The 16458-nt window shown below is 59.1% G+C and overlaps 1 protein-coding gene across 3 annotated transcripts; it reads left to right on the top strand.

Annotated features, from left to right (window-relative positions):
* Positions 1 to 52: 52 nt before the first annotated feature.
* Positions 53 to 15990, top strand: LOC105473894 (period circadian regulator 1). 3 transcript variants are annotated; one of them, XM_011728096.2, is made up of 23 exons: positions 53 to 208; positions 5722 to 6135; positions 6250 to 6348; positions 6439 to 6593; positions 6688 to 6809; positions 6901 to 7102; positions 7254 to 7305; positions 7751 to 7893; positions 8274 to 8352; positions 8430 to 8536; positions 8706 to 8859; positions 8959 to 9067; positions 9156 to 9287; positions 9533 to 9638; positions 9771 to 9942; positions 10033 to 10163; positions 10389 to 10568; positions 11530 to 11772; positions 12649 to 13259; positions 13690 to 13876; positions 14067 to 14256; positions 14567 to 14717; positions 15114 to 15990. In XM_011728096.2, the coding sequence occupies exons 2-23, from the start codon at positions 5861 to 5863 to the stop codon at positions 15390 to 15392; spliced, it is 3879 nt and encodes a 1292-aa protein (XP_011726398.2). In that variant the 5' UTR covers positions 53 to 208; positions 5722 to 5860; the 3' UTR covers positions 15393 to 15990. The 3 variants fall into 3 exon arrangements, with proteins under 3 accessions (XP_011726398.2, XP_011726389.2, XP_011726384.2); XM_011728087.3 differs by lacking the exon at positions 53 to 208 and adding an exon at positions 4120 to 4248 and having other exon boundaries at positions 11530 to 11763; XM_011728082.3 differs by lacking the exon at positions 53 to 208 and adding an exon at positions 4120 to 4248.
* The last annotated feature ends 468 nt before the right edge of the window (positions 15991 to 16458 follow it).

Below are 16458 nucleotides of genomic sequence, written 5' to 3'. Positions count from 1 at the left end.
GCTGACCAATGAGAAGACGATGGCGGCCGGAGGCGCCAATGGAGGCTGTGCGGGGGCCGACGGCTGCACGCGGCACGGGGCATGGGTCGGCGCCCCTAAGCCAATAAGCGTGGGGGGCGTGGCAGCGCGGCCCGTGGGCGGGTTTGGAGGAGCCAGCGTAATGCTAGAAGTCCTAGAAGAAATTTGGAGTGTTCGTGCGCGCCGAGCGGTGAGTGCCCGGGGATGGGGAAGAGATGCGGGGCGGTCGATGTGGACTTTTCCGGGGTGGTGTGGCCGTTTGGGAAGGTGTTAAATAGAGTGTGTGTGTGGGATCATGCCAATACGTGATAGCTCCGGTGGGAGCTCTGATGGTTGTGGAGAGTAGGGACCACGAACTCAGGTCTAGAGGGACGGGGTGGGAGTTAGTGACATCAGATCCCTCGCCCCCCTAGAGTCCCTGGACACTTGACTGCCCGGGGGGAAGGGCTCGGAAGCCTTCTGCGACCTGAGGGAGCTCCCTTTCAGGTCGGGACTGAAGGAGCCCCTGCTCCCAGGGAGGTACCGGAACGGGACCCTTGAGAGCTGATGGAGAATGTTTTAGTGGCTGCTGTTTGGGTGGTCGCCTTAAACACTTGAAAGAGGCAGAGGTTCGAAGACGGGAGGGATGCCCTGGTAGGGCAAATCGGAGGGTACCAAAGGGTTGGCATGCTGATATGAGAAAGGATGGTGTGATAATTTGTGAGACCCAGAGCCAGTCACATTACGGCTCCGGGTGTCTTTCTCATGTTAAACGGAAGGGTTTAGGCCTCAGAGTCGTCCTTGAGAATAGACGTGGGGTAGCAACTATTGAGTTCTGAGTGATAGGGTTGGGATTTGTGCAGATTGGCGGTGCACGTCCTCCTGAGCCGCTGGAGGTGGGGAGGCACCAACAAGGTGTTTTGATATCTGTCTGTACAAACAACCAGGCCAGGCGTCTGGTAAAGTTGGCCTGACATAAGGTAGAAAAGTGAGAAAGTGGGCTTCGTAGGAAATCATTGGGGCTGGTGGCTGCTAGGGTGGTCTCAAGCACTTTGTGAGCCTGGGAAAATGGGCTATGATGTTAAGTGTGTGGGGAGTGCAAACAGTGTCTTGGGATCAGGCCTAAGGCAGAGAAAGGGGTTGGATGCAGTCTGTGTTCCTGGCACCAAACTTAGAATTGGCTGGGTATTTGAGATGCCAGGTTTGCCAGTTCTGGAATGCAGCTTACAGGTTGGTTAACACCTCACAGGTTCCTGAAGGGTAAGAAACCAGAATGACAGGCCATTATTAGAGTTCAGATTTTTGAATCCTGGGCTCCATTTGTTAAGAGCTTGAGACCATGTTATGAGGCACTGTACAAGTTTAGTAACTTCTGTGCCTTAGTTATCCCCCTGAGAATGGGGGTAATAATACCTATCTCACGGGGTTGTTCTGGGGATGAAATAATGTAAAGTGCTTATCATAATGCCTGCGTCATGGTGAGAGATTTATGTGCCTGCTGTGGCTGGGGACTAGTCTCACATTCTCAAGTTTTTCTGCAAGTTTTGATGGCGTCCCATTTCTCTCTTCCTGGCTCTTCTGGTCTTCAGGCAGCAGTCCAAATTCCCTCATTCCTCCCTTCTAGCCCTCTCCCAGGATCCAGGCCCCAGATTGGGCCACTTGCTCTGTCCCAGTTTGATTTTCTCATCCTAGGCCCCTTCTCCTCCCTGTCCTCCCCGCCTCCCGCGCCCACCCCCACTGCCATAATAACGAGAGATTCAGGCTCTGAAGGAGGGCTTCTGGAAGGGAGAAAAAGGTGCGTGTTTTCTCCCAGAGTCTGGGCCTCCAACTTCTCCGCCCTGGGTCTTTGGTACCAGGCCAGCAGATGTGTACAGTTTGGGAGAGAGGAAAAGCCAGAGCTGCAGGAACAAGCTGAGGAGCGGGCAGATGGGAGTCCTGAAAAGAGAGCCAGGCGTGGTGGCGAGGAGGTGTGGGGAGGGGGCCCCCTTCCTCCTAATCCTCTCTCCAGGAATCCCTGGCTTTGGGACAGAACGGCTGTCGTTTGGTTGGGGGAGGCGCCCAGGCCGGGTGCATGTCCTGGGCCACCAGCCAAGAGAACATGATGTTCCCAAGTGCGCTGGCCGCCGCCCTCTCGGGCTGGCCGCCTCCCAAACCGCTGCCTCTCCAGGCTCTCCAGCCTCCCTGCCCCACATTCCCCGGCAGCCTCGCCCCGCCCCCTTCTTCCGCTTTGACGTCACCGCTGTCTCCCGCCCCCTCGCCTCCATTGACGGCAGCAGGGCCTGGTTACTGTGGGGACGGTGAAGCAGGACAACAAGAGCCTTGGGAGCAAGCGGGGGCTGCTGGAGGGCTGGAGCCTTTTGTGTATGCAAAAGACAGATAGGGAGATGGAGGCGGGAGAGCAAGGACTGCCTAGGTCAGGGGGGATCACACCTAAATCCCCGAGGGGGGAGAAAAACTGTGTTTTCAGGGAAGAGGTGTCTGCAAATGAGACAAGGCCAAGGCCACAGTATGAGTTGGGGTGGGGAGGATCATTTTCAGGGAGAGGAGACTGAGAATCCAGCCTCCTGAATCTTTTTTTTTTTTTTTTAGTAGAGAGAGGGTTTCTCCATGTTGGTCAGGCTGGTCTCGAACTCCCGAACTCAGGTGATCTGCCTGCCTCAGCCTCCCAAAGTGCTGGGATTACAGGCGTGAGCCACCACGCCCGGCCTCCAGGCTCCTGAATCTTTGTTTTCCTGTTTCGATTTTTCTGGGTTAATTTATAACACACTCTTGTCCCAGCTTTTCCACAGAGCCCTCCCCTTCACCCTCCCCTCATTGTTCAGGAAAGTTTAGGCCACGTGACAGTGAGGGGCGTGCCCCCACAATGATTATGTCAGCAGCTGCTTGGAGGCCTGTTCATCTACTACCCACGTTTCCAGGGAGCCCTGCGAGGAACTACTCATCACGGTCCTGGATCGAGGGGGCTGTGTAATTGCAGTTCTCCTGGGACCAGACTAACATTTTATTGCTTGCAAATCGTTCCCCTGTTTTCTTTCTAGGACTACTCCCCTCTTTAAAAGAATTAGAATTCCCAGCCCCCTTTCTCCTGTTTACACTCTTTCTCCACCTCCCCAACCTATCCTTGTTAAAAAAAAAAAAAAAAAAAATCATGTTACCGTATTTATCGATCACTTGCCATGTGTCAGGTCCTGGCCTGGGCTCTGGAGAGTACAGCGAATGAGACAGATGACGTTCCGGCTGGGCCCCTGGAGTTTGGCTTTCTCTTTTCCAAGCAGTGGAAATATGAAGCCCTTGCCACCCCACCTTTCTCTGTCTAGGGCCCCAGCTAGCCTCTTCTCTCTGCCATCCCCTTGGTCCCTCTGTAGTCCTGGCTTCCTGGCCCCCACTTTTGGGGCAGCCTTAATTGTGGGTGGCTGTGTTCTCTGGAGGGAAGTACTAGACACCACGTAGGCTGCCCAGAGACCTTTTCTCTGAGTGGCCATAGAAGCACCTGCCATTGTTTCTCTTCACAGCCACTATTGGCTCTGGTCGCTCCTTCCATTGTCCGCATCTTTCCTCCACCCACTCACCCACCAATCACACGTGGGCCCTTAACTGTCCTCTCCCAGGATTTGAAGTGTCAGAGGAAGTGCTTCGGTTAAAGGGCTTCATTATGTAGAACGAAGGTTGGGAAGGAACAAGGTTGGGACAGGAACCCAGGAGAGGCCCAGCCAGGTTTCTGTCTGTCCCCTTCTCTCAAGGACCACCCATCTCATCCAGCGTGGCCTAACTCCCAGCGCCATTCCTTTTCCCCACCACTGGAAGGGCGAAGATGCCAAGATGTTGTGTTCTGCAAGGCTAGTACGTTCAGGAAATAGGCAAGTCTTGAGCACCTACTCTGGCTCGGGTTTTTTCCCTAAAGAGGCGCAGCGTACCTCCCTCTCTCCTCCCTTCCATTATTCACTGTGCAAGCGTCCTGCGCCCATTGGCTGGGCGGTGTCTGAGGCTCTTCAGCCCAGCACCAGCACCCAGGTCCACGTGCGCCCGTGTGTGTGACACAGCCCTGACCTTAGTGGAGGCCACTAGCCAATCAGGCGCCGGGAAGAGATCCCCAGCCAATCGGGGGCGGGGCCTGCGGCTCTGTCGGCAAGAGGCCAATGAGGGGGCAGTGCCCGGCATTATGCAACCCGCCTCCCCTCCCGGTGGAGCTTCCACTCGGCTGCGGGCTGGAGCAGCGGCGGGCAGGCGGGCCGAGGACACTCCCGCGACCAGGTAGGCATCTCTGCGGCCATCCTGGGGCCGATCTCCGTCCCTGAGCCGGACCGCTGCCACTTCCAATCTGATGGGCTACTTTTGGCCCAGCCAGTCAGAGGGCACACTGTCGTCCTTACCGCTACCCACCCTCTCCCCGCCCCCAGGGACCGAAGTGCTCCTCGAAATCTTGCACCGGGAGTCTGCACTCCTGACCCACTCACCTTACCTCCAGCTTGTCCCCACCTCCCCGTCCCATCTTGCCCGGCCCCACAGCCGACTCAGCGGGCGTGCCCTGGTCTTCTTGCTCGTTACTCGAGGGGCCCCAGGTTTGCCCCCGTACCAGGACCCCATTAGGCTTTCGGCGCTCCCCGTGTCTCTGCTCTCCAGTCCCTGGCCCTGCGCCGCCTGTGATGTCAGCCCACTTCGGACTGGAACATCCCGTTCCCAGCGCTAGTTCCTGCTGTTGGCCACAACCTTCCCTTTTCGCCTGGCGCTGAGAAAATGCTCAGTAGTGGGGGTGTGGTTAGACGGGGAGTAGGGGAAGAACGATCTGTTGGTGTTGTGCCTCTTCTGCCCAAGACTTGGGGTGGGGGTCTGGCCAGAAAAGTAGGGGACTCTTTTTTGAGAGGATCCTCGGGTCCTTGACGATGGCAGTTTGCCGGCTTCGGTCCTCGCGGTGGGGAAGCAGCGCAGGGGCTAAAGAAGGAAAGGCTGTGTTGTCTTGAGCAGAATGATTGGGATCCAGGCGAGAGTCAGGTTGAGGGGCTTTTGCGCGGAGGGCGGTGGCCGTCGTGTTTCGTCCTAGGGAAGCCAGGACAACCCTGGAATCCTAATAGGCCGTCCCACTTCGTGCGGCCACTGAGCCATCCTGGGACTGGGGATATGTAAAGGATGCGTGACCCCCGGCCGCACCCACCAGTGTGAGAGTGGGCCGTTCCCCCACTTCCGCCGGGAAATGGGGGAGGGGTCGCTCCTTCTGCCCTCCTGTGGTCCCTCCAGCAACCGCTGAGCTCAGCAGCTGACGTCGGTTTCCCTGGCGACCGTGGCGGCGGCGGAAGCGCGTGGTGGGGCCGCGCACGTCGGCGCGCATGTGCAGCGGGGGTGGCACCGCCCCCGGATAAAATTAGCCTGGAGGCCTAAATATAGGAGGCAACCAGCTCACCCCCTGCTCCGAGGCCTTGGAGGCCCAGGCAGAGTGGAGACCTAATGGGAACTGGGGAATGGGAAGTGTCCAGGTTTTTGCCGACAGCTGTAGTTAGGCCAGGGTGGCAGAGGATGTGAAGGAAGGCTCCGGAGAACTTTCTCCCACTTGCAGCCCCCCTAAGGGTACAGGAAACATCCTGACTCCCCATTGGAAGCCCCAGGCCTGGGTCCCACTCCCATCAGTCCCGCATGAGGCCAGGCAGGGGGAAGTCTGAGTGAAGCCAGCAGGTGCTCTGGAGTTAACAAACCAGCTTTCTGCAAACTCTACTTCCTGGTTTCCCTCTCCAGGTACTGGCTGTGCTCGAACTTGTCAACCCTCAGAGACTTAAATCTTCCACCTCACTCCCTCAGCCAGGCCTCCAGGCCCCCCCGTGCATCCGTGGTGGCCTCTTCGCCTTCTCTGTTCTGTTCTCCCCATGGCCCAGACATGAGTGGCCCCCTAGAAGGGGCTGATGGGGGAGGGGACCCCAGGCCTGGGGAATCATTTTGTCCTGGGGGGGTCCCATCCCCTGGGCCCCCACAGCACCGGCCTTGCCCAGGCCCCAGCCTGGCCGATGACACCGATGCCAACAGCAATGGTTCAAGTGGCAATGAGTCCAACGGGCATGAGTCCAGGGGCGCATCTCAGCGGAGCTCACACAGCTCCTCCTCAGGCAATGGCAAGGACTCAGCCCTGCTGGAGACCACTGAGAGCAGCAAGAGGTGCGTATGGATGTGTATGTTGGCTCTAGGAGTGGTCTTGTGAGCAGGCAGAGCTGGGTGACAGGCCTCACACTGCTGGCCCTACCTGTAACTGGGCCTGTTGCTGTCTCCTAGCACAAACTCTCAGAGCCCATCCCCACCTAGCAGTTCCATTGCCTACAGCCTCCTGAGTGCCAGCTCAGAGCAGGACAACCCGTCCACCAGTGGCTGCAGGTACGTCGAGTGAGGCTGGAGGAGAGGTCTGGGGGCCCAGGCCACACTCTGGGACTAATGTCTTTATCTCCTTCCCTGTGGGCCCCGCAGCAGTGAACAGTCAGCCCGGGCGAGGACCCAGAAGGAACTCATGACAGCACTTCGAGAGCTCAAGCTTCGACTGCCACCAGAGCGCCGGGGCAAGGGCCGCTCTGGGACCCTGGCCACGCTGCAGTACGCGCTGGCCTGTGTCAAGCAAGTGCAGGGTAAGTGGTATGTCCCAAGAGGGAATGGCCAGGACCTGGGCTCCTGTGTTGAGGCAGCCTCCTTACTGAATGCCTCACTGCCTCCACCCTGCAGCCAACCAGGAATACTACCAGCAGTGGAGCCTGGAGGAGGGCGAGCCTTGCTCCATGGACATGTCCACCTATACCCTGGAGGAGCTGGAGCACATCACGTCTGAGTACACGCTTCGTAACCAGGTCAGCGGCCGCCTGGCCTCTCCATCCCGATGCACCCCTACCCCTTCTCCCTCAGCTCTTCAATCTGCTCTTGCTCTCCCCTTCCTGCCAGGATACCTTCTCAGTGGCTGTCTCCTTCCTGACGGGCCGAATCGTCTACATTTCGGAGCAGGCAGCTGTCCTGCTGCGTTGCAAGCGGGACGTGTTCCGGGGTACCCGCTTCTCCGAGCTCCTGGCTCCCCAGGATGTGGGAGTCTTCTATGGTTCCACTGCTCCATCTCGCCTGCCCACCTGGGGCACAGGGGCCTCAGCAGGTAAGGTGCCCAAGCACTGTGAGGAGGCATGAGCAGTCCCAGGAAGTTCCTGCTGTGAGGGGCCAGGGGACCCAGACTTTCCCTTAGTGGGTTCTTTGCAGCCTAGGGAAGGGGCGGGAGGCTGTGCTCACTCCTCTCCTGTCTGTCTCAGGTTCAGGCCTCAGGGACTTTACCCAGGAGAAGTCTGTCTTCTGCCGTATCAGGTAGGTGAGGGGAGGTGGAGAAGACCTCTGCCTCCTTTTTTTTTGTTTTTTGTTTTTTGTTTTTTGAAAGGGAGTCTCATTCTGTCGCCTAGGCTGGAGTGCAGTGGCATGATCTCAGCTCACTGCAACCTCTGCCTCCCAGGTTCAAGCGATTCTCCTGCCTCAGCCTCCCAAGTAGCTAGGATTACAGGCGCCGCCACGCCCAGCTAATTTTTGTATTTTTAGTAGAGATGGGGTTTCACCATGTTGGCCAGGCTGGTCTTGAACTCCTGACCTCAGGTGATCCGCCTGCCTTGGCCTCTCAAAGTGCTGGGATTAAAGGCGCGAGCCACTGTGCCCGGCCTACCTCTGCCTCTTTCTGCCCCCTCCTCAGGGTCTTTGCTGTTGTGTGCTGTGATCTTGTGGTTGGGTTGAAAGTCCCTAATGCTCCTCTCTGCTTTGCTAGAGGAGGTCCTGACCGGGATCCAGGGCCTCGGTACCAGCCATTCCGCCTAACCCCGTATGTGACCAAGATCCGGGTCTCAGATGGGGCCCCTGCGCAGCCGTGCTGCCTGCTGATTGCAGAGCGCATCCACTCGGGTTACGAAGGTGAGCAGGTCTGGGCCCTGGCCTGGTGGGGGCTGGGAGGAAGGACATTTCCTCATGGTCAGGCATGAATTTGGGAGGCTTAGCCAGACCCTTTGAATTTTGGAACAAGAAAAGCTTTTGTAAAGATGAGGATTTGAGCTCCTTTTAGAGGTAGAGTTGAGTATCACTGAGCTAGAGGAGGACAGAGAAGAATGCCTTGCTTGCTCTCAGTCGTGGTACTGGTACAGGGCATAGGATTGGCCCAGACCATCTTTGGGCCCATAGTGCCCAGGGCACAGCTGTGTGGCAAATCGTCAGCCAGCCTGGGCCCAGGCAGAGTGGAGGGCTGAGGAGTTGGGCATTCTGGACGAAACCCAGTGCCCACACTTTCTGTGCCTCAGCTCCCCGGATACCCCCTGACAAGAGGATTTTCACTACACGGCACACACCCAGCTGCCTCTTCCAGGATGTGGATGAAAGGTGAGGATAGGACCTAGAGGAGAGGAGGGCAGCCAGGGCTGAGGCCACGGCCACTCTGATGCCTCCTTCCCATTCAGGGCTGCCCCCCTGCTGGGCTACCTGCCCCAGGACCTCCTGGGGGCCCCAGTGCTCCTGTTCCTGCACCCTGAGGACCGACCCCTCATGCTGGCTATCCACAAGAAGAGTGAGTTCCTCTTGCCCTGCTCACCCTTCCCACTGTCCCGGGCTTTTGAATGGCTGCCCTTCAGGTTGGGTCTCTTGGTGCCTTGGTCTCCTGGATCTCCAGTGCCATGGCCTCCCCATTACTCAGCTCTCCCTCCCTTTGACCCCTCCTCCTTTCCCACTTCCATCAGTCCTGCAGTTGGCGGGCCAGCCCTTTGACCACTCCCCCATCCGCTTCTGTGCCCGCAACGGGGAGTATGTCACCATGGACACCAGTTGGGCTGGCTTTGTGCATCCCTGGAGCCGCAAGGTAGCCTTCGTGTTGGGCCGCCACAAAGTACGCACGTAAGTGGGGGCCATGTCCCCGAGCTGGCATTGGGGATAGGGCAGTGTGGTGGGGGACAGGACTGGGCCAGGCTGGACTCACTCTTCTCCACCCTACAGGGCCCCGCTGAATGAGGATGTGTTCACTCCCCCGGCCCCCAGCCCAGCTCCGACCCTGGACACTGATATCCAGGAGCTGTCAGAGCAGATCCACCGGCTGCTGCTACAGGTGAGAGTAGCGGAGAGGGAGCGTGGGAGGTGAAGAAGGGGGTGGGAAGTAGGATCAAGCCATCTAACCTGCCCTCTCCCCGCTGCAGCCCGTGCACAGCCCCAGCCCCACAGGACTCTGTGGAGTCGGCCCCGTGACATCTCCAGGCCCTCTCCACAGCCCCGGCTCCTCCAGTGATAGCAACGGGGGTGATGCAGAGGGGCCTGGGCCTCCTGCGCCAGTGAGTGACCTGCTCCCACCGTGTTCTCTAATCGCCCTTTCCCCTCTCCTCCTCGGAACCAGCACTGCCAGTCCCAGAGTCTTGCCCGATCCCCCTTTGCCCTCTCCTTCCTGCCGTTTCCTTCTTACCCTGCTCTCATCAAGGCGTCTGTGCCTCCCCACTGGTACTTTCTTGTTTTATTGTGCCCTTGGCCCCTGACACTGGCCACACCCCCTGCTGCTGCTCACTGTGGTGCTGTCCTGCAGGTGACTTTCCAGCAGATCTGTAAGGATGTGCATCTGGTGAAGCACCAGGGCCAGCAGCTTTTTATTGAGTCTCGGGCCCGGCCTCAGCCCCGGCCTCGCCTCCCTGGTGAGTTGGTGACAATGTATGGGTGAGGAGACAGACCTGGGGGGGTCCCCTGATCTTCACCACCAACCTATTTGCTGTTTTTTTCCATGTGAGCTTGAGAAGACTATTTTCCTCTTTCTCTCTTTGCCCCAGCTACAGGCACATTCAAGGCCAGGGCCCTTCCCTGCCAATCCCCAGACCCAGAGCTGGAGACGGGTTCTGCTCCCATCCCGGCCCCACTAGCCTTGGCCCCTGAGGAGGCCGAGAGGAAAGAAGCCTCCAGCTGCTCCTACCAACAGATCAACTGCCTGGACAGCATCCTCAGGTAAGGCCTGCAGGCGTCTTCTCCACCTCGGGCTCTAGCCTTGCCCACCCCAAGCCCTTCTTTGATGCCCTCTGCTGTGTCCATCACCAGGTATCTGGAGAGCTGCAACCTCCCCAGCACCACTAAGCGTAAATGTGCCTCCTCCTCCTCTTACACCACCTCCTCAGCCTCTGACGATGAGAAGCAGAGGACTGGTCCAGTCCCTGTGGGGACCAAGAAAGGTAAAGACCCAGTGCACCCTGCTCCCGCTGCCCCGTCCTGGCCTGGTGGCCCTGTGTCTTTTCCCTTCTGCTGCTGGGCCCTCTTGCTGTGCCCTGCCCTCCTCCCCAGCCTCCTGGTCTCCAGACTGTTCCCTACCACCATCCCCTTCCCCTTTTCCCTGGGATCCTCTCTCCTGACTTCCCAGTGGGGGTGGGGATGGTAACTGGCACCATCTCTCTGCACAGATCCGCCGTCAGCAGTGCTGTCTGGGGAGGGGGCCACCCCCCGGAAGGAGCCAGTGGTGGGAGGCACCCTGAGCCCGCTCGCCCTGGCCAATAAGGCGGAGAGCGTGGTGTCCGTCACCAGTCAGTGTAGCTTCAGCTCCACCATCGTCCATGTGGGAGACAAGAAGCCCCCGGAGTCGGGTATGGGCGTGGAGCTGGGGGGCAGTGCTTGGGCTCTACCAGTCTCCCAGCTAGAGCTCCCTCCTGCCTTTCCCCTCCCTTCCAGCCCAATGGAGAGAAGGAGGCCTCCCTTGACGTGGGGCTTGGGGCTACCGCTTCTTGCTCTCCCGTCCCTGCCAGGCTTCTCGACTTTGCCCTTCCCCTGTTCTGCTTCTCGTATTGTTACTGTTAGTTGAAACACACAGTCTGGGGTAGGGGGTTTGCCCTGAGGTGCTGACCACAGAGGGTCTGAAGGCGAGGAAAATTGAAGCTCCCTGAAGGGTCTTTGGATATGGACCTTGAAAATGTGTGAAGGGCTGGGCGTGGTGGCTCAGGCCTGTAATCCCAGCACTTTGGGAGGCTGAGGTAGGAAGATCACCTGAGATCAGGAGCTCGAGATCAGCCTGGGCATCATGGTGAAACTCTGTCTCTACTAAAAATGCAAAACTTAGCCAGGCGTGGTGGCACGCGCCTATAGTCCCAGCTACTTGGGAGGCTGAGGCAGGAGAAAGGCTTGAATCCAGGAGGTGGTGGTTGCAGTGAACCGCGATCGTGTCCCTGCACTCCAGCCTGGGAGAAAGAGCGAGACTCTGTCTCAAAAAAAAAGGAGAGAAACAGAATGTGTGAGGGAAAGCCAAGGGGTGGGCTTCTCTTCCAACGAGAGTTGTGAGGGGGTCATCCCAGTAGAGTTCCTGGAGGGGAGTGGCCACTGGAGGGACCTGAGTATCTATCGTCTCCTCTTCTGGGCCAGCTTTGCATGGAGGAGAGGACCCAGGGCCAGCCCTTGGCAGAGAGGTGACCAAGAAATGTACATGGGGACCAGGCTCGGCTGTGGGGCAGAGCCACCAGGGGTTGGCTAGGCTATCGGACAGGGAGGGTGTGGTATGGATTTGTTGACCCCTGAGGTGATTCTGATGACCTTTCTGTATCTCACCTTCCTCAGACATCATCATGATGGAGGACCTGCCTGGCCTAGCCCCCGGCCCAGCCCCCAGCCCAGCCCCCAGCCCCACAGTAGCCCCTGACCCAGCCCCAGATGCCTACCGTCCAGTAGGGCTGACCAAGGCCGTGCTGTCCCTGCACACACAGAAGGAAGAGCAAGCCTTCCTCAGCCGCTTCCGAGACCTGGGCAGGCTGCGTGGACTCGACAGCTCTTCCACAGCGCCCTCAGCCCTTGGTGAGCAAGGTAGCCACCTGGGGCCTGCCGGAGCCTGCCCTTTGCCCAGTCTAGGACTGGACTGTCGGGGGGTGGATCTTAAGGGAGGTGTTTCTGCTCCAGGGACCCAGGCTGGTGGTGGTTCCACCACCAGGCCTGCCTAGGGACAGGTCCCTCGCTAGCTTCTCCCCACTAGGCCGGGGTTCTGGGCTGCAGCCAGAGGAGGGCAGCCTGGGGGGATGGCACTGGGACGGGCAGGCGGAAGTGCTGTGCTCCAGGTAGGCGACTTCAGGCCTAGCCTGGGGGCAGGGGCAGGAAGTGTGCCCACTTAGGAGTCAGTTGTCACTGATGAAGAGACATGCATAGACTCTGGGCCAACTCTGGGTGGGGTCTGGGCTTCAAGGGCAGGTGGAAGGCAGCCCCTCCAGGTGCCTGAGGGAGACCCCCTGCAGGCAGACGCAGGACTCAGGACTGGGCTTTCCAGCCCCCCTCTTCACTCCATCGCAAGCTAGGCAGAACACGGCCTCGATGGGCAGGAGGAACGCCTATGCTGGCAGCGCCTGCAGGAGTTTGGCGGAGGGACCAGAGCCACCTGTCCATGTGTCCATGGACGCACCCTGCCTCCTCCATCTGCCAGCGTGCCTCCATCTTCCGCACACCCCCAGCCTGACCCCTTTTGTAACCTCTCCCTGGCCTTGTTCCTTTTTCAATAAATCCCCTTGTCCCTGGCTCCTGTGATTCTTCCCTGAAGGTGCCCCACCTCCTGAGCCCCCCATTCTGTGTGGGTTGAGAAGCTCTCTGGAGCCTTGGCCTGCCCTCTCCCTGGTCAGAGTGTCACGGCAGTGTGGGTAGCAGGGGCACTAACCCCAGGTTGAGGCCCTCGCTAACCCTAGTCTTTTCCCACAGGCTGCCACCACGGCCCCGCACCCCCAAGCCGCCGACACCACTGCCGATCCAAAGCCAAGCGCTCACGCCACCACCAGAGCCCTCGGGCTGAAGCGCCCTGCTACGTTTCACACCCCTCACCTGTGCCACCCTCCACCCCCTGGCCTGCCCCACCTGCCACTACCCCCTTCCCAGCAGTTGTCCAGCCCTACCCTCTCCCAGTGTTCTCCCCTCGAGGAGGCCCCCAGCCTCTTCCCCCTGCTCCCACATCTGTGCCCCCGGCTGCTTTCCCCACCCCTCTGGTGACCCCCATGGTGGCCTTGGTGCTCCCTAACTATCTGTTCCCAACCCCATCCAGCTATCCTTACGGGGCACCCCAGACCCCTGCTGAAGGGCCTCCCACTCCTGCCTCGTACTCCCCTTCTCCGTCCTTGCCCGCCCTCCCCCCAAGCCCTCCTCGCCGCCCGGACTCTCCACTGTTCAACTCAAGATGCAGCTCTCCACTCCAGCTTAATCTGCTGCAGCTCGAGGAGCTCCCCCGTGCTGAGGGGGCTGCTGGTGCAGGGGGCCCTGGGAGCAGTGCTGGGCCCCCACCTCCCAGTGAGGAGGCTGCTGAGCCAGAGGCCAGACTGGTGAGCACTGATCCCTGCGTCTGCCCGCCAGTCCCCACCCCAGCCCCGCCCCTTTGCCACCTTATGCTGCCTGCTGCCTCTGCCAGGCCAGTGTCTCAGCCTCCAGGAGGTGGAGGGAGACCCCAGCTGAATTTCTGAATGAGGCAGAAATTGGCTAACTCCTCATTGAAGGGACAGTCCTGTCTGTCTGACAGGTAGTGAGGACATCTCAATAACTTCTGAGGGAGTATCTGCCACTTGGAAAGGGTCTGGCCTCACATCCCCACTCTTCACCAGCTTTCTTCTCTCTCAGCCTGGCCCTACTGTCACGAAGTGGGGAGCAGAGACCACTGGGGTTGGATGTGCCTCTGCCCACAACCAGTGAGAGCAGTTGAAGGGAAGCGTAGGTGCTGACCCCTTCATCCCTCCTTGCCCCCCTCCCCTCCTCCAGGTGGAGGTCACTGAGTCCTCCAATCAGGACGCACTTTCCGGCTCCAGCGACCTGCTGGAACTGCTGCTGCAAGAGGACTCGCGCTCCGGCACAGGCTCCGCAGCCTCGGGCTCCTTGGGCTCTGGCTTGGGCTCTGGGTCTGGTTCAGGCTCCCATGAGGGGGGCAGCACCTCAGCCAGCATCACTCGTGAGTGCCCCACCTCCAATACCTCCCAGGGTCGGGCAATGACTGGGGAGCCGGGAGCCCAGGCCCCATCTTGGCGGAGCTTCCTAAGGCCATTGGGATGGACATGTGGTCTTTGAGGGAGGCCTTGTGAGGCCCCCGGAGTGGGCATGCAGCCAGCCTGACTCCACTGGTCTGCCCCCCCACTTCTCAGGCAGCAGCCAGAGCAGCCACACAAGCAAATACTTTGGCAGCATCGACTCTTCCGAGGCTGAGGCTGGGGCTGCTCGGGGCGGGGCTGAGCCGGGGGACCAGGTGATTAAGTACGTGCTCCAGGATCCCATTTGGCTGCTCATGGCCAATGCTGACCAGCGCGTCATGATGACTTACCAGGTACCCTCCAGGTGAGGCATTTCAGAGGCCGCCTTGGCCTTCCTTTCAGAGGTAGTAGGGGGGCAGTTTTCTTTTCTGGGACTAGCTCTGTCCTGGATAGGATAGATGGTTCCTATCCTCCCTGCCCCTTGGATCTCTGTTACTAGTTCCTCCCAGGAGGAGAGCGGGTTTCCTGGTCTTGGGAGCCTTGACCTCCCATAGCCCTGATTTAGGGGAGGAGCATGAGGCGGGGAGTTGTGGTAGAGGAAGGATGCCAGCTTCACAGGTCCTGGTCCGGGTCCTGGATCCCAGCCTCTGCCTTCTGAACCCCTTCTCGGGCAGGGACATGACCTCTGTGCTGAAGCAGGATCGGGAGCGGCTCCGAGCCATGCAGAGGCAGCAGCCCCGGTTTTCTGAGGACCAGCGGCGGGAACTGGGCGCTGTGCACTCCTGGGTCCGCAAGGGCCAACTGCCTCGGGCTCTTGATGTGATGGTGAGAGAAGCCTGGGACGGGTAGAAAAAAGAATTGAGCTTGTCAAGTTCAAAGGATCGAGGCCAAGAGCTGGTCTCAATATCCTTGGATCATTAATTCTGAAGACTGTTGATTCCACTGAATTTGCTGTGGATTATTATTAAGCTGCATGAGTCTTTGCAGAACTCTTCTCAGCCTATCCTATGCTAATGTGCATTGTGACACTCCTGTAATGGCATCTGGGTAGAGGGCACAAGGTACCTTCCAACCTTGTTGGACTGCAGGTGCATATATGTGGACTGGTGCTTCTTGGGAGTACATTTCCGGAAGCACGGTGGGCTGGGGGTGGGAAGCTGGGCTGACAGGTTAGCAGTGAGGACCCTCTCTGACTCCCTCATGTCCATTTCTCTTACCAAGGCCTGTGTGGACTGTGGGAGCAGCACCCAAGATCCTGGTCACCCTGATGACCCACTCTTCTCAGAGCTGGATGGACTGGGGCTGGAGCCCATGGAAGAGGGTGGAGGCGAGCAGGGCAGCAGCAGTGGCGGCAGTGGTGAGGGTGAGGGCTGCGAGGAGGCCCGGGCCCAAGGTGGGGCCAAGGCCTCAAGCTCTCAGGACTTGGCCATGGAGGAGGAGAAAGAAAGCAGGAGCTCAGCCAGTCCAGCCTTACCTACAGCAGGAAACGGCACGAGCTAGACTCCATTCTGCGACCATCTCCAGGAGTCCACAAGATGCTTTCTTCTCCTGTGTCCCAATTCTCAGAACTCAGATGTGGCTGGACCAACCAGTGGGAAACTGCCCCAGCTTCTCCCACCATAGGGGGCCGGACCCCCATCACCAGCCCAGGATCCAGGGGCTGCCTCTGACCTCGCAGGGAGCAGAGAGCAGAACTCCGCAGCCCAGCCCAGCCCAGAGGAGCGTCACCTCCCACCTTTGGAGAGGAATCCTTCCCTCCCCTGGACAGAGTTGCTGACAGGCTGCTTAAGTGGCCTCTCCATATCCTAGCTGAGCCTGAATCCGACTCCTGAGGGTTGGGGCTGCACTTATTTATCGGGGGAGACAGCTGTCTCTCCCACCTCCTCCCCACATGGGAGGAGAGCCTGAGGCCCAAGCAGGACCTGGGGGATCCAGCCCCTAGCTGCTCGGGGGTGGGGGAGGTTGGTGGACCATGGAGTCCCTGGTGCTGCCCCTCAGGTGGGACCCAGGTGTTCTCAGCTGTACCCTCTGCCGATGGCATTTGTGTTTTTGATATTTGTGTCTGTTACTACTTTTTTAATACAAAAAGATAAAAACGGCCAGGACTTTGTGGAATGAAGTTTGGGGTTGGGGTGAGGGGAGCGCGTCTAGGAGGGACTCGGCCCTGCTTCCAGGAAGGTTGTAGTGAGGGTGCACAGGGCCATCCCCTGAAGACCCCCATTCCTCTTTCCCCCCATCCTGTCCAGGTGAGGGCCCTGCTCAGCCTACTACATCCACGCCCAGCTCTGACTCTGCTGTCCCCTCTAGCATGGCCTCAGCTGGGTTTACCCTGGGAAGGAGAGATGAGAGGCACGTGTGGCCAAGGGCTTGGGTGAGCTCCAGCCCAGGTCACAAGTGGCCGAGGCAGAGGAAGCCCGCTTAACCCCGTCGTGCCTTGAGGTACTCGAGGGTGTTTGTCTTCGTTGGCTTCCTTTTTTAAATAAAAAAAGACGAAATTTCACTCTGTTACCCAGCTGGAGTGCAATGACGCCATCTCGGCTCACTGCAACCTGCGCCTCCTGGGTTC

This window comes from Macaca nemestrina, chromosome 17, assembly GCF_043159975.1.
Source record: "Macaca nemestrina isolate mMacNem1 chromosome 17, mMacNem.hap1, whole genome shotgun sequence".
In the NCBI taxonomy this organism is placed as follows: domain Eukaryota; kingdom Metazoa; phylum Chordata; class Mammalia; order Primates; family Cercopithecidae; genus Macaca; species Macaca nemestrina.
The sequence above is the reverse complement of the archived record's forward strand: the minus strand, read 5'-3'. Positions and strand labels throughout refer to the sequence as shown.

Excerpts from the sequence above, each read along its gene's own strand:
- LOC105473894 (XM_011728082.3), top strand. The coding sequence starts at position 4,157 with ATGCAACCCGCCTCCCCTCCCGGTGGAGCTTCCACTCGGCTGCGGGCT. Across the intron at positions 10,164-10,388 it reads CCCTGTGGGGACCAAGAAAG|ATCCGCCGTCAGCAGTGCTG; the intron begins GTAAAGACCCAG and ends CTCTCTGCACAG. Across the intron at positions 13,877-14,066 it reads CACCTCAGCCAGCATCACTC|GCAGCAGCCAGAGCAGCCAC; the intron begins GTGAGTGCCCCA and ends CCCACTTCTCAG.